This window comes from Choloepus didactylus, chromosome 6 (assembly GCF_015220235.1).
Source record: "Choloepus didactylus isolate mChoDid1 chromosome 6, mChoDid1.pri, whole genome shotgun sequence".
Classification (NCBI taxonomy): Eukaryota; Metazoa; Chordata; class Mammalia; order Pilosa; family Megalonychidae; genus Choloepus; species Choloepus didactylus.
In genome coordinates, this window is record NC_051312.1 from 30,334,557 (window position 1) to 30,347,826 (window position 13,270).

The following is a 13,270-nucleotide window of genomic DNA, read 5'->3' on the forward strand; positions in this document are numbered from 1 at the left end:
AAAAACCCTCATTAAAAATTAACAGGATCCATAAATATTTTGGGAGTTAGAAATAAAATTTCTGAAGAGTCAAGAAGGAGCTGAATGTTGATCAAATATTACATATAAATTTTTTTTGAAGTTGGATATATCTTTATTATATCACATGAAAGATTTCTGGATAGAGAGAAGACTAAAATCTCCCTCCCATGAGAGAGAAAGAATGATGAATATAAGTCACATGTCTCAATTCAGCATGTAACAGAAGAGCCAGGGTTTTTGAAAGGGTGACAACTCTCCAAGGTGATAGACCTGTGAAGAAATATAAAGGTACTCTGAGACATCCAAGGATCACACACCTCCATCCATCTCCCATTATGCCTCCATTTTTAGAGAGCGAAGTCATTTTATTATGGCTTATGCTAGGGATCCTCTCACTTCTCTGATTTGTTCCCTTTTACATTCTGACAGACATGAGTCTCAATTCAGAATTTTTAAAAAAATGTTTTTTGGTCAATACTGATCTTTAGAATTTCTTTCCCATGGTTATTCCCCTTAAAAGAAAAGAATGGTTTTGATTAGCCCACTACATCACTCACTCATCTGCATTTACCTTCCAAATTCCATGTGTATTTTTTTTTCTGTTTTGTTATGTGCTGAGAAATAAACAATTATATATAAGGAATTTATAGTTATTTGGAGAGACAAGAACATGAATATTAAAAAAAAAAAAACTTATTTATACCCTAGATTATATAATAACATTAAGAGAAGTCTTTTTTCCTCTCCAAATAATATGTCCCATGAACAAAAAATTATCTTAAGAAATGTTTAGGATTTTCTAGGTCTGCCATCATTCTAAACACAAATGCTTTGCTCCTTATATTGTATCTCCTTCAACTACTATAGGTGTATACATTCTCTGCCTTCATTTGCTGGATGTAAAAATTCTACATAGCGTATATGCCAACTAACAAAATGAAAGCTCAAAGAGAGCAAGGGACTTTTTGTTTTGCTCATCAGTGTCATCAGCTACAGCTACTAGAGCAATACCATGTAAAAGACATAGTTGATAATAATGTTTTCAGAGTGGTGGTACCAACAAGGAGACAAACCACAATATTAGCATGAGAACTACATTCTAGGGTAAGAATACAGCTGGCAGGTCATTCACAAGTTTTGTTTCCTCTGAGTTCTATTTATAAATTTAATTTTAAAAAATTAAAACATTTTTACATGAATATATTAAATATATTCAGTTTCTTGTGGAAAGATTTCAGTAGTCTGAGATGACAATTAAATAAGCTTAAGAGTCAAAGAAATGCAGGAGATAATTGTATAATGATTTTGAGTGGGCACTGAAGACTTGCAAAAAGGCAGGGAGAACAATTCATGTTATCACTTTAGTGATGCAGAACACAGACCACCACCTTTGAATTATGCAATCTTTGAAAGAGCAATTAAGGGTTTAATTACATGTACATTGATCTGTAGTACCCATCACATGTATTTCATGTATGATGAGTTGGGTAATGTTTTACACCAAATCAGAAAGTAGCTCTAGTTTGACTTAGTTTTGTAAGATTGCTCTTTATCCATTCTATGTTGTTTTAGAATCAGGAAAATTGCAAAAGTTATGTTAACCTATTCTTTTATGAATATCTACAGGTCTTTGTGAAGACGAAGTTAGTCAATGCACTTGTAAGATTAAGCTGCATTTTGCTGTGGTCACAAATGAATCTTGAAATTGGAGTGGCTTAACATATTCAATTTTATTTCCTTTTCAGGCAAAGTCCCCTGAGGGTTGGATGATCCTCTAGGACATTTTTGTCTCTGTTTCATTATTCAGTAATCATGGATGTTTCCTCTATTTTTCTGCCAACTTAGTGTGTGTCTTTCAGTTTTGTTGCAGCAGGGAAAAGGAAAGCTGGAGTCTGAAATACTGACTCCTAAATGTTTCTTCCTGAGTGTGGAATACAACACTATTGCAAGTATTCACATGGTCCCACTTAAATACAAGGGGGATGAAATTATGGTGGGAGAATGTGTATTTGGTGAACATCAAATGTGTTAACCACCATTGGGAAAACTGGTTTCCCACTTGGAATGAATTGTTTACTAAACTGTTGAAGATTAATCTGTATGTAATTTATATTTAACAGAATATGTATGCATGCATAAAAAGCTTTCATTGACCAATATACTTTCCCTTGTTATCTTTCTCAATCCTCCCTGTAACTCTGAAACAGGTATTATGATTGTTTTATAGACTCTGACTGGCTAGTGAACCCATACTCCCAAGAGTAAACCTTATGTACCCTACATCCCAAACCATACAACCTGCTATGTATAAATATGACTTACTTATAAATTGAATCACCTTTTATCACCTTGAGAGAAAACTACTGATAACGAAGTTCTGGTTGCATCTACCTCTCTGAATGCATTTGGAGAAATAACATGTTCAATATATGACAAACTATCTTATTTTTTGAGCACATTTGGCATGGACTTAGCATCCACTGATCCATCATTACCTACTGCTTTTCAGTTCATCCATTTTAACCTTAAGTATAGTATTTCTTTTCCTCAATTAGTGATGTGAAATGATTGCTAAGAGAGAATTCCTAAATAAATCTGAGTTCATGTGCATAGTTTGTTTTTGCTCTGTTGGCTCACACCATCCTGTGGATGTGGGCCTCTAGCATCCCAGCTCAGATAAGATTGTCTTTAGTCAGAAATTCCAGAGCTTTAGTCTTCAAAAGAAATTGATGAGGCAACACTTAATCATTGGAGGATATGTCTTCCCAAGTCTCCTTCCTGAATATTTGCTGGTCTTGCTTTCTTGGTGATTAGATGAAGTACAGTATAGAAACCACCTGATCAAAACTCTAATCTAATTTAAACTCCTTAAAATAGCAAACTATTTGAAAGCAGATAAATTAGGTATTGCAGGTTCCTTGAATTCAGCAATAAATTAATGTAGCCCTGGAGGAACAGCTCCCTGAATTCAGCTCTTCCAAGCTTTTTTTTTTTTTTTTCCAGAAGCCCAGTGCTCACTTGGATATATCTTCTTTGGTTCCTTGAAACCTGGATCCACTGGGTTGGAAACAGTGCAAACAGCTTCTGTAATATGTAGCTGTTAGCTGTTATGATAAGTAATCTTCTAGGCTCAAGAATCCCTGGAGTCTGTCCTTATAGAATTTTCATGTATGATTAAAGGAAAATATCTCAGTGGATATTGCTCAGCCCAAAGAGTTGTGGATGCACTGAGCTTTCAGATCCCAGAGATTGAAATTAAGAAAGTCAGCCCAATGGCAGCCAAACTAGTTCATCCTGTTGTCTCTGTGGATGTGACATCCATGACCAAGCAGGCTGGGGTAGGTTATCAGCATCCTAAGCCTGTGATTTGGAAGAGATATTAGAGTCTGGTAAGTAAGGCACAAAATTTTTATTCTAGGAAGTATGGGTACTTGAGCCAGTCAGAGTTTATACAGCAATCCTAATACCTTTCTCTCTCCTCTTGAGTTTTAATGTGGACTTGTTTGTATCCTTTCCAGTAATCACCTTGGTTTCTGTAATTCACTTGGTGGTTTGATTTCAGGCTGTTCCTGTACTTAAGGAGATGATGAGGAGTATTGTAGGCATCCTCCACCTATAGAAAAATACACCATTAGAAAACATTGAGCAAGAAGGTGATCCTCTTGAGTCCAGTGGAACACTTAATTTATGTATGTACAGCAAGATTTTTTTTCAACCTGATCTCTTAGTTTTACTTCTGTCTCAGTAATAGGATGTCAACAGAGACAAGCAATACTAACGTTAGTGAGAATTTCCTGACAATGGCACGGAATAACTTTAACACTTTCAACTCTATGTCTGACCCTATTTTTAAAGCTAGTTCCACTTTAGCTCTAACTCTAACTGAAGCTCTAACTTTAGCTCCAATTCCAACTTTGGCTGGAGCTGTAGGTGTAGCTGTAGCTGTAGTTGTAGCTGTAGCATCTGTAGCTTTAACTCTAACTCTAACTTTTACTCTCTTATCATACAAACAACAAGAGACTTGATTTTGGTAATCCCTTCCCCTTATTTTTTCCTTCTGAGGCCAAAATCCTCATTATGGCTTATTATGCATTTTGGAGGTGCTCTGGTTATAGGAGCTAGAAGTAAAAATCCTGAGGAGGCAGGATGGAATTGTATGCCACACATGTTGACATATCAAAATTAGATAGGAGCCCTGCACATGTTTTATTCATTGGGAAGGAAGGCATAAAGATAAAAAGGGTTTATAGATACATTTATTGATGAAGAGGCTTGAAGATGAGAGATTGATACTGTGATGGCCCCTACTTTCCTGACAAGTTGGAGGAATTATCTTCTGAGATGAGAGGACAATTTGTGGGATGAAGATTACAGGAATTGGTTCAAAATTGGAGCATTTGCTGAGAAGAATATGTAGAAGAAGGAACTCTCTAGTGAAGCCAGAAAATTTTCTTAAGAAGCATTGAAGAAAGAATTCATACTGAAGTTCATAATTCTTCCTTCTACCCCAATTTGTGATTATATGATATTTTTTACATAGAAATACCTTGCCTTCAATACTAGGTAAAGGGAAAAAAGTGAGGTATAAATTTATGGCTTAATATTTCAGTTGGCATAATGTGTGACATCAAAGCAGAGAGACGATCTAATTGGATTTGTTCTGTAAGGATTCCTATTTATCCATTCTACCCTATTTGAGAATGCAAAGGCTATGTTAATCTGTTCTGTTATTAATACTTATAGGTCCTTGTAAAGACAAATTTTATAAATGTCTCCATCAGAATAAGATGTGTTTTGCTGTAGTGATAAATGAATCCTGAAATATCATTGGTTTATCACATACAATTTTATTTCCTCATCAGGTAAAATCCACTGAGAGTTGGGTGGTTCTGAAGCATCCAAGATGCTTCCTCTGTGTTGTCCTTCCATTTTAATGCTTGGCAAAGAAGAGAAAAAGCTGGATAGCAGCACATTGGCTCCTGAGTAGTTCACACTGAGTGAGGCACACATCACTTCTGTGAGCTGGGCACATGATCTTATTTAAATATGAGAGAGCTGAAAATATGGGAGCAGCACAGGGATATATGCTGATTCACAATTGACTACGCGTCATTGAGAAGACTGATTTATCATTTGGAATAAATTGTTTACTAAACTGTTGAATATTCATTTGCATGTAATGTATATTTAATATAAGATTTAGCATGGGTATTGAATAATATACGCCAATTCAATTCTTAAGAAATAACAGCTGTCGGGAAGATTAGCATACTTTTGTCCTGATTTTGATCTGGATCCTGTTCTTTTTGCCTGAGGTCTTTCATTTAGAGCTGTAATTTTAAGTGTTCACATCTCAAATGACTCCCCATTGGTCTGCAACTGGTTAGCATTTTCTTTTAGATTTGAAGACGCAGACTTTGTCTTGGTTACTGAGATAAAATAAACTCTTTTATACCAGCTGCTTTTATTCTTTTGCAAGCTACTTCTGGTCCTATTAGTTAAGATACAAATCCATCTAATGAGATTTAGGTGAAGTACCTTGTAGGCTGTTTTTGAAAGAAAAAGTGCTCCAAATGTATTTATATCTGGGAATATCATATGCAAGTTTGCTCTGTGGCTGAAATGGAATAATTCTATATCTCTCCTTGGATTTAGCCAGAGAAAATACTTTATTTATGGAAAAGTGCTCCCAGATTGCAATGTAAATGGGACTTCCTCAAGTCATGCAAGATAGGAATGTTAATTCTGAGAGGAGTTCTGCCTTAGAATTTGTCTCATTTCCATATCAATTCATTTCTGGTTGATCCCTATCTCTCACAATAAGTCCACCATGACTTTAGCAGTTTCCATTAAAACCATGAATTTTCATCAAAATAGTTTCCTATCATCCCTTTCAGCTTAACTATTTTTTTAAGTAGTTGGCTTATTGCTTAATTATTTTATTCACATTAATTGTTACCCAAGATCATCTTTTGGCTCCAGAGCTTTCTCATGGCATTTTTCACCTCTGCATTTCTAAGGGTGTAGATTAAAGGGTTTAACATGGGTGTTACTAGAGTATAAAACACGGCCACTGCTTTATCAATGGGAAAGCTGATCATGGGCTGAATGTACTCAAATATACAGGGAACAAAGAGTAAGATGATGACAGTAATATGGGAGGCACAGGTGGAGATGGCCTTCCACTGTCCTTCAGAGCTGTGAGTTCTGATGGAGCAAAGAATAAAGACATAGGAAGTGATAAGAATAGAAAAGCTGAGCACACACATCAGCCCACTGTTGGCAACAACAAAAAATCCAAAGATGTGAGTGGCAGTGCAGGAGAGTTTCAGCAGCGGGTAAAGGTCACAGATGAAATGATCAATAACATTTGGGCCATAGAAGGGTAACGACACAATGAAAAGGACTTGAATCAGAGCATGAAGAAATCCCCCAGCCCGGGAGAGGACCACCAGGAGGCCACAAACCCACCAGCCCATTGTGGTCATGTAGTGCAGGGGCCTGCAGATGTCCACGTAGCAGTCATAGGCCATCACCATGAGCAGGATGGTCTCAGCTCCCGCAAAGAAATGCGCTGCAAAGACCTGAATCATGCACCCACTGAAGGAGATAGTTTTCTTCTCAGCAAGTAAGTCAGATATCATTTTTGGAGCCATGGTAGATGAGGGACACACTTCTATGAAAGATAATGTCAGAAATAAAGTGGTACCTGTAAGGGAATAAATGCTCACTTGGTTCTGGAGGAGAAAAGAATTTATTTACGATCTTGCAAGATAGGGCGTCCAGCCAAATACGTGGTAGGCTGGCACACCAGAGGAAGAGAATGGCGATCTTTAAATCTCCTACTCCTAATTTGCAAGTCCCTCCCCTGTTTCCCCATTGACTGGGTACTACAGAGGTTACAACCTATCCAAGAACACTAACTAATTCATCTTTTGAGATTTTAATTTGTACAGCCTATCCAAGAGAGCCAACTAGCTCATTATTGAGATTTTGAACTGATCAGCCTATCCCCCCCAAATTTTTTTTTTTTTTTTTTTTTTTTTGCTGTGAGTTCCTGCCTCTAATTTTACCTCATATCTCTTTACATTCCAGTAACTATGGTTACTTTTCCATATAAGGAGCAGGCAGATTCTCTCTTTCTTCTCTTTGTCTGGGGCTTGTTTAAACTGGTTTTGCCTCCATTTCCCTTATTCCATGCTGTCTCTATGTGAAAGCTAAACTTATTCCTTTCTTACAATAAGAAAGAGAGAAAGAAATACATGGGGCATTCCAGGAGTGGGCTGGTAGTGATTGTCACTACAATGAGTAAGTTGCCTGTCAGAGTGAGAAAGTAGATGAGTGTAAACACAATAAACAAGAGTTTCTGAATGTCTGGGTTCTGTGTCAGGCCGGGCAGGATGAATTCTGTCATGTTGTTTATTGCTTCATGAATCCAATTTATCATTTGGACAAATGAGTTTTCTGCAAAAAGCACAGGGATCACAATAGTGATAGCTATATTTTTATTAAGTAAATAATACATCTGTCATGATTATTTGTTCCTGTAAGATTGATCGAGCAGATGAACCCCAGCCTTAAAGTTGGGCCACAGCAATAGCCCCATCTTGAATACACAGCCTTTATCTGAGCACAACCCCCCTCACACAGACAACATTTGTTTATGACTGTTTCAACATCTGGCATATCTCTTGTAATTGTATTTGGATGGATACTTCTCAAACACTGCAAAGTGATTTCTGCCAGAGGAAAAACAGGAATAAAAAGGAGCAGGAGCTGAGATTTGAATTTTCATTGCCTTCTGTCCTGTTTCATTCCCATCACAGCAGCTGATAAGGCTAAGCTGCAGAGTTGATTAAACTTGTTAATTTTACCTTATTTCAGGGTGAATAGATAACATCAAGTGATTTCAATGTGAAATTAGGAATGATGTAGTGATTTTAGAATCAACAGTAAAGAGTGAATACTTAGCTGCAGTTTGTTCCACCCTCACAGTTAGATGTGTGAGTTCGTGCTGCCTCAAAAGAGAATTTTATAAGAATACCACAGGTTCTTTTTCAAAACTTCTGACAGCATGACATCCTGTAGTGAATGAGACAGTGGGATACAATGTATTTGAAACTCCTGAATTCACTATTCTGGAACTTCAGTAACACTTAAATTTCAGCAGTATTTTGCAAATCAATACTTATTTTGACAAAGATTATGAAACATTCTCTGAATATGTTCTGGAAACAGATCCTGTAATTTTAGGAAACAAAAGCACCACAATTTATTTGAGAGAGCATGTTATTTAGAATAGATATTTTTTTTTTTTTTTTTTTTTTTTTTTTTTTTTGTATTTTATTTTCACTGATGAGTTGCCATGAAGTTTGTATGGACTTTTTATTATTGAGCTTAAATTTTTTTCAAATATAATGTAGGAATAATAACAAAGGCATAGATGAATTAAAGAGCATTGTTATGCTTCTGTCACAGTTTGTAACCTAATAGTAAAAATATGTTCCAAATAAATTATAAAGGAACAAAAATTGAATTATGTACATTAATATTCTTATATTTGAATGTTTGTTAAATACAATATAAGGAAGGAAAATGAAGGAAATAACAGAACTCTAAATGAACTAAGTACTCACCTCAAGAAGTTAGAAAAACTACCTGTTATATTAGGATAAATTTTCAATACAGAAATTGATATATCAGAAAATATATCAGAAAAATATTAGATTTGATAAATAAATTTAAAAGCTTACTGTTGTTTAAAAAATACTATTAAAAGTGATGAACATATATAAACTGAATAAGAATCAAGTATGATCAATTCCTAAAGGGACATCAATTAAAGAATATTGAACAGTATACTGTGACTATAGCACTGGGGTAATAAAAGTTTACCAATAACTAATAGGTTTTTTTCAAAGCAACATAAGTCTTTTCTTCATATTGTCATTAAAAAATGGAAAAAATAAGAAAAATATAAAAGGGAATGTGTGCATTCAACCCTTAAATAAAAGTGTAAATGTATTAAAAATAGAAAAGAATGGGATAAATATATATCTTACATCCATATTGGGAAGGGATTGTTAAGCAAAATGTGTAAAACATAGGACAAATATGATAGCTTCCAGTACATAGAGACATGGAACACTCTTGGAAATAATTGTAAAAAGTGTTACCAACAAGTATTTCTATAAAAATAGCATTTACCAAAAAGACAAATTCTACTCACACTACTTATAAGAAAAGACAATTTTAATAAAATATAATTTGAGGAAAAAATGAGGCATTAAGAATCTTCTATTTCTTAAAATAGCAAAAAATGAAATTTAAAATGCAAAACAATTTTGACTGGTGAATTTGCAAGGATATATGAGAGCTATATTATCCAGGGCTTGTAAGTGTGTATTCATTTAGAATATTCTGCAAATAAATCTCCCTCTATGTAGTAAGGGCTTTATAATTGGTCATGCCCCTTAGTCTAATATTCCTTACTCCTAAAAAATCTGTTCTAGATATAAAATAATGTGCAAAAATTATACATGCAGGTTGTACCTCATAATTTTTTTTATAATAGTGGAAAATGGAGACAATTCAGGATGTCTAATAGTTTAAAGGAAACTATTCAATGAATTGAGATATGCAGTTATAAATATCAGGTGGACATTTAGTTGAATTTTAAGAGGAATTAATGATGTTGAAAAGTACTTTCAGTATAATACTGAGTGGAAAACTGTAACATATAAAATACCATAAATATCAGGTTACCAATTGTATAAAAGGCATATGTATGTAGAAAAGTATCTAAAAACAGTATATTAAAATAAATAGTGCTATCTGATTTATGGTATTAATGGCAATTTTGGTAGGCAGCATTCATAAATTTTATGATCTACTTTTTCTATAAAGAATATATTGCCTTAATAATCAGTAAAATAATCTAATTAAAGAAATTTTATCTTCCTATCTCAGTTCTGTATCCATAACAACTTGAGTGACTGTTTTTCTAAGTACTGGGTACTCTGGTTATTATTCATAACATATATTTTACATATATTTTACATTTAACTTACCTGCAAATTGAACCCTAGTGTCACCTAGTGAGAAAAATATCAATAAAGAATTGATTGTACTTACTTCTCTGAATGCATTTGGAGAAGTAACAGGTTCAGTCTATGACAAGGCATCTTGTTTTTAGAGAACACTCTGCGTGGACTTAGCAACCACTGACCTGTCATTAACTGCTGCTTTGCAAGTTCATCCACTGTTACACTAGTTATAGTATAAGTTTTCCTCAGTTATTGCTAAGAGTGACTTCCCAAGTAAATCGGAGTTCAAGTACTGAGTTTATTTTTGCTCTGGAGGATCACACCATCCTGTGGATGTGGGCCTCAAGCAACTCAGCTCAGATATGAATTTCCTTAGCCAGAACTTACAATTCCCTAGGCTTCAAAAGAAACTGATTGGGCAATACCTTATCATTGGGTGCCATCTCTCCTAGGTCCCTTTTCTACACATTTATCATTCTTGCATTGTTGGTGACAAGATGACTTATACTATAGAAGTCACTTGATCAAAACTAACCTGATTACAACCCTGAAAAGAGCAAACTATGATAAAGCAGAGAATTAGAGATTGCAAATACCATGCTTTGCAATTAAGTAGAGTTACCCTGGAGTGACAGCTCCCTGAATTCAGCTTCTTTAAGCCTTTTGTCTTAGAAACCCAATGTTCATCCTGTAGCTAGGTCCTTTGGCCCTTGAGTCTGGATCCAGATAGTTTGGAAACTTAGAAACAAACAGAGTCTGTAATCTATGACTGGTTTTGTCAATATTACAAACAGTAATCTCCTATTGGTTATATCAAGTGGTCTCTTGGTGCAAATATCCCCAGTGTTTTCATGCATGATTATGGGGAAATAGTTAAACAGATGGTGCTCCAGCCAAGGAGTTAGAGATGCCCTGAACTTTCAGCTCCCAGAGGATTAGAATTGGCAACTTCAGCCAAATGTCAGCCAAGCCAGTTCATCCTGTTGTCTCTTGTGGCTGTGACACCTGTGACACCAAGGGCATGGGGGTGAGAGGAGAGACAGCTGGGGTGGGTTAGCAGTCTCTCTATGGCTATGGTTGGAAACTGATCTTAGTCTGGGAGTAGGGCACAGAATGTTCTTGTCCTGGGAGTTAGGATGTATGAACTTATCAGAACACATAAAACAATCTGAACATTCTCTGACTCAGTTATAAGGAGGATTGATTAAGATAAGTGAAACATCTAACCTAATGAAAAACTTTCATTCTATGGTTGATGGCCTAAGGATAAACATATGTAGGTTAGAGAAACTGCTGCAAAATATTAAAAATGTGAATCATGCTTATGAGCAAGAGCTTGGAGTACAGTAAACTGCAACTCCTGGGACTGGCTCTTTTACTTACTATCTGTGCAACCATGAGCAGGTTTCTCAGCTTCTTTATTCCTCCTTTCCCATTTTATATTTCATATAAAATATACTGGGGTTATTTGAGATAATTCATGGATGCTTAATGCCATTTGGCATAGAGGAAACTCTTTGTTATCTGTTGTCATCCTCCATAGAGGAAAAGAGAGCTCATGTTGTGACTGATCCATGTTCTGTCGAGAATTATCTCAACTCAAATTTGTAGCTTGCTTTCTTTATCTTAGGATAAATGCAGAGAGCAGGATGGAATAAATGTCAAGTTTCAAAGTATTCGATGCAAATTCACAAATCCTTGCAATTCTGAAATATTTTAGGCATATTTGACCCCCAACTAAAAAATCCAACAATGAAGTTGAGATTTCCTGAAAAGGTTGGAGGAGATAAAGGGAATGAGAGTATCATGAGAACTGTTAAGAAATGGACACTTTCAAGTATCAGTCACTCTGCTAAATTTGGTAAATATCTGACTCTCATGTAATTCCCATGAGTGAGATAATATCTATGGGAATTTGGCCAAGAACCAAAGCTTGCAATTAGTAATGCTCAGATTTAAGCCCAGAGTGATCTGATTTCTAATCCTGAGCTCTGTTAATGACATTATCTTACATCATATGAAACTGGTGCTCTCATGTGTCTTACACCCTGGATGTTGTGGGAGGGGAAGTGCTGACTCTGACCAGCTCAGGATCATTCAGGAGCCTTGGTTCCACCACCGGGGGGTGACTGGACTTACTCCTCAGGCAGATCCATGTGTAGCTGCTGAACAGGAGAAAGGGGGTGGAGGAAGAAAGTTCTAACTTTCTTTCATACCTTTGGCCCCCATCTAGGTGACTTCCCTAAGGACATTCTAAACACTTTGATTTGGGGATTTCTTGATGGTATTAGGTGGAAGAAAAGTCTATGCTGATATTCAGATTTAAGAATAAGGACATTCTGTACATGCATGGACCATGCTAGAATCCTAGGAAACTTATATCCAAAAGAGATGAAGCTGCGTATGTTTCCCAATTCTTCCACTCACTGATCATATGACCTTATGAACATTATTTAACTTACCTGAGCCAGATATACCAAAATATATCTTGTGAAATCATCAAACTAGTGTGTTATGCAGGGATAATGCTTTGAAAATATTTTCTGAGTTAAATGGAAAGAAATGTTTGCACATTAGATACATCACTAATATAACAGTTTTCGTTATCATTTTTTAATCCTGGGCAAGCTGTGTAATCTTGTGGAAATTATACAAGAGCTCAGTGCTTCAGTTTCCTTTCCTGCAAAGTAGAAGTTGGTAAAAATATAGTTGTATATAGGGAGAAGATAAACATGATATCATTCTCCTTGTGAGAATGAACACAGACAAGGAAGTGCATCACAAGAAAGAAAACTTTCTAAAGAAAATTTAAGTTATGATTTCAGACACAGTAAGTTCTTTCAAAAACAAGTGCTAGATTAACATGGCAATGTAAACAGCCACTGAAGCTTCTCTCCAGAGATTCATCTAAAAACAAGGACAATTCTGAATTGTTTGAAACTCTACAGGAGGATATAGACTGGAGAAAGACCCTGCAAATTCTGAATTGACAAAAGAGAAGAAATATCAGGTAGGAATCTTCTGTCCTGGACAAGCTAGTCCTCTTCCATACCCATCACTTCTTGTCAGTTTTGGAAAGGCACAGAATCAGCAGATGGGACTCCTCCCACATGGACACAGACTGTAAAATCTCTCACAGCAGTGAGACATACCCCCACTGTTTGAAGACCCAGGGGTCAGAGGAGGACATTTCAAGATCCCAA

General features: G+C 35.8%; 1 protein-coding gene and 1 long non-coding RNA gene across 2 annotated transcripts; both read right to left on the reverse strand.

Annotated features, from left to right (window-relative positions):
• Positions 1–250: 250 nt before the first annotated feature.
• On the reverse strand, positions 251–10,740 carry LOC119537952. The gene is made up of 3 exons (XR_005217490.1): positions 10,156–10,740; positions 3,547–3,634; positions 251–291 (listed from the first exon to the last, which is right to left on the reverse strand). It is a non-coding gene; the product is annotated as an uncharacterized LOC119537952 (long non-coding RNA).
• LOC119537950 (olfactory receptor 4C5-like) lies at positions 5,970–7,468 on the reverse strand. Its single transcript, XM_037840593.1, has 2 exons — positions 7,263–7,468; positions 5,970–6,723 (listed from the first exon to the last, which is right to left on the reverse strand). The coding sequence occupies exons 1-2, from the start codon at positions 7,466–7,468 to the stop codon at positions 5,970–5,972; spliced, it is 960 nt and encodes a 319-aa protein (XP_037696521.1).
• Positions 10,741–13,270: the final 2,530 nt, after the last annotated feature.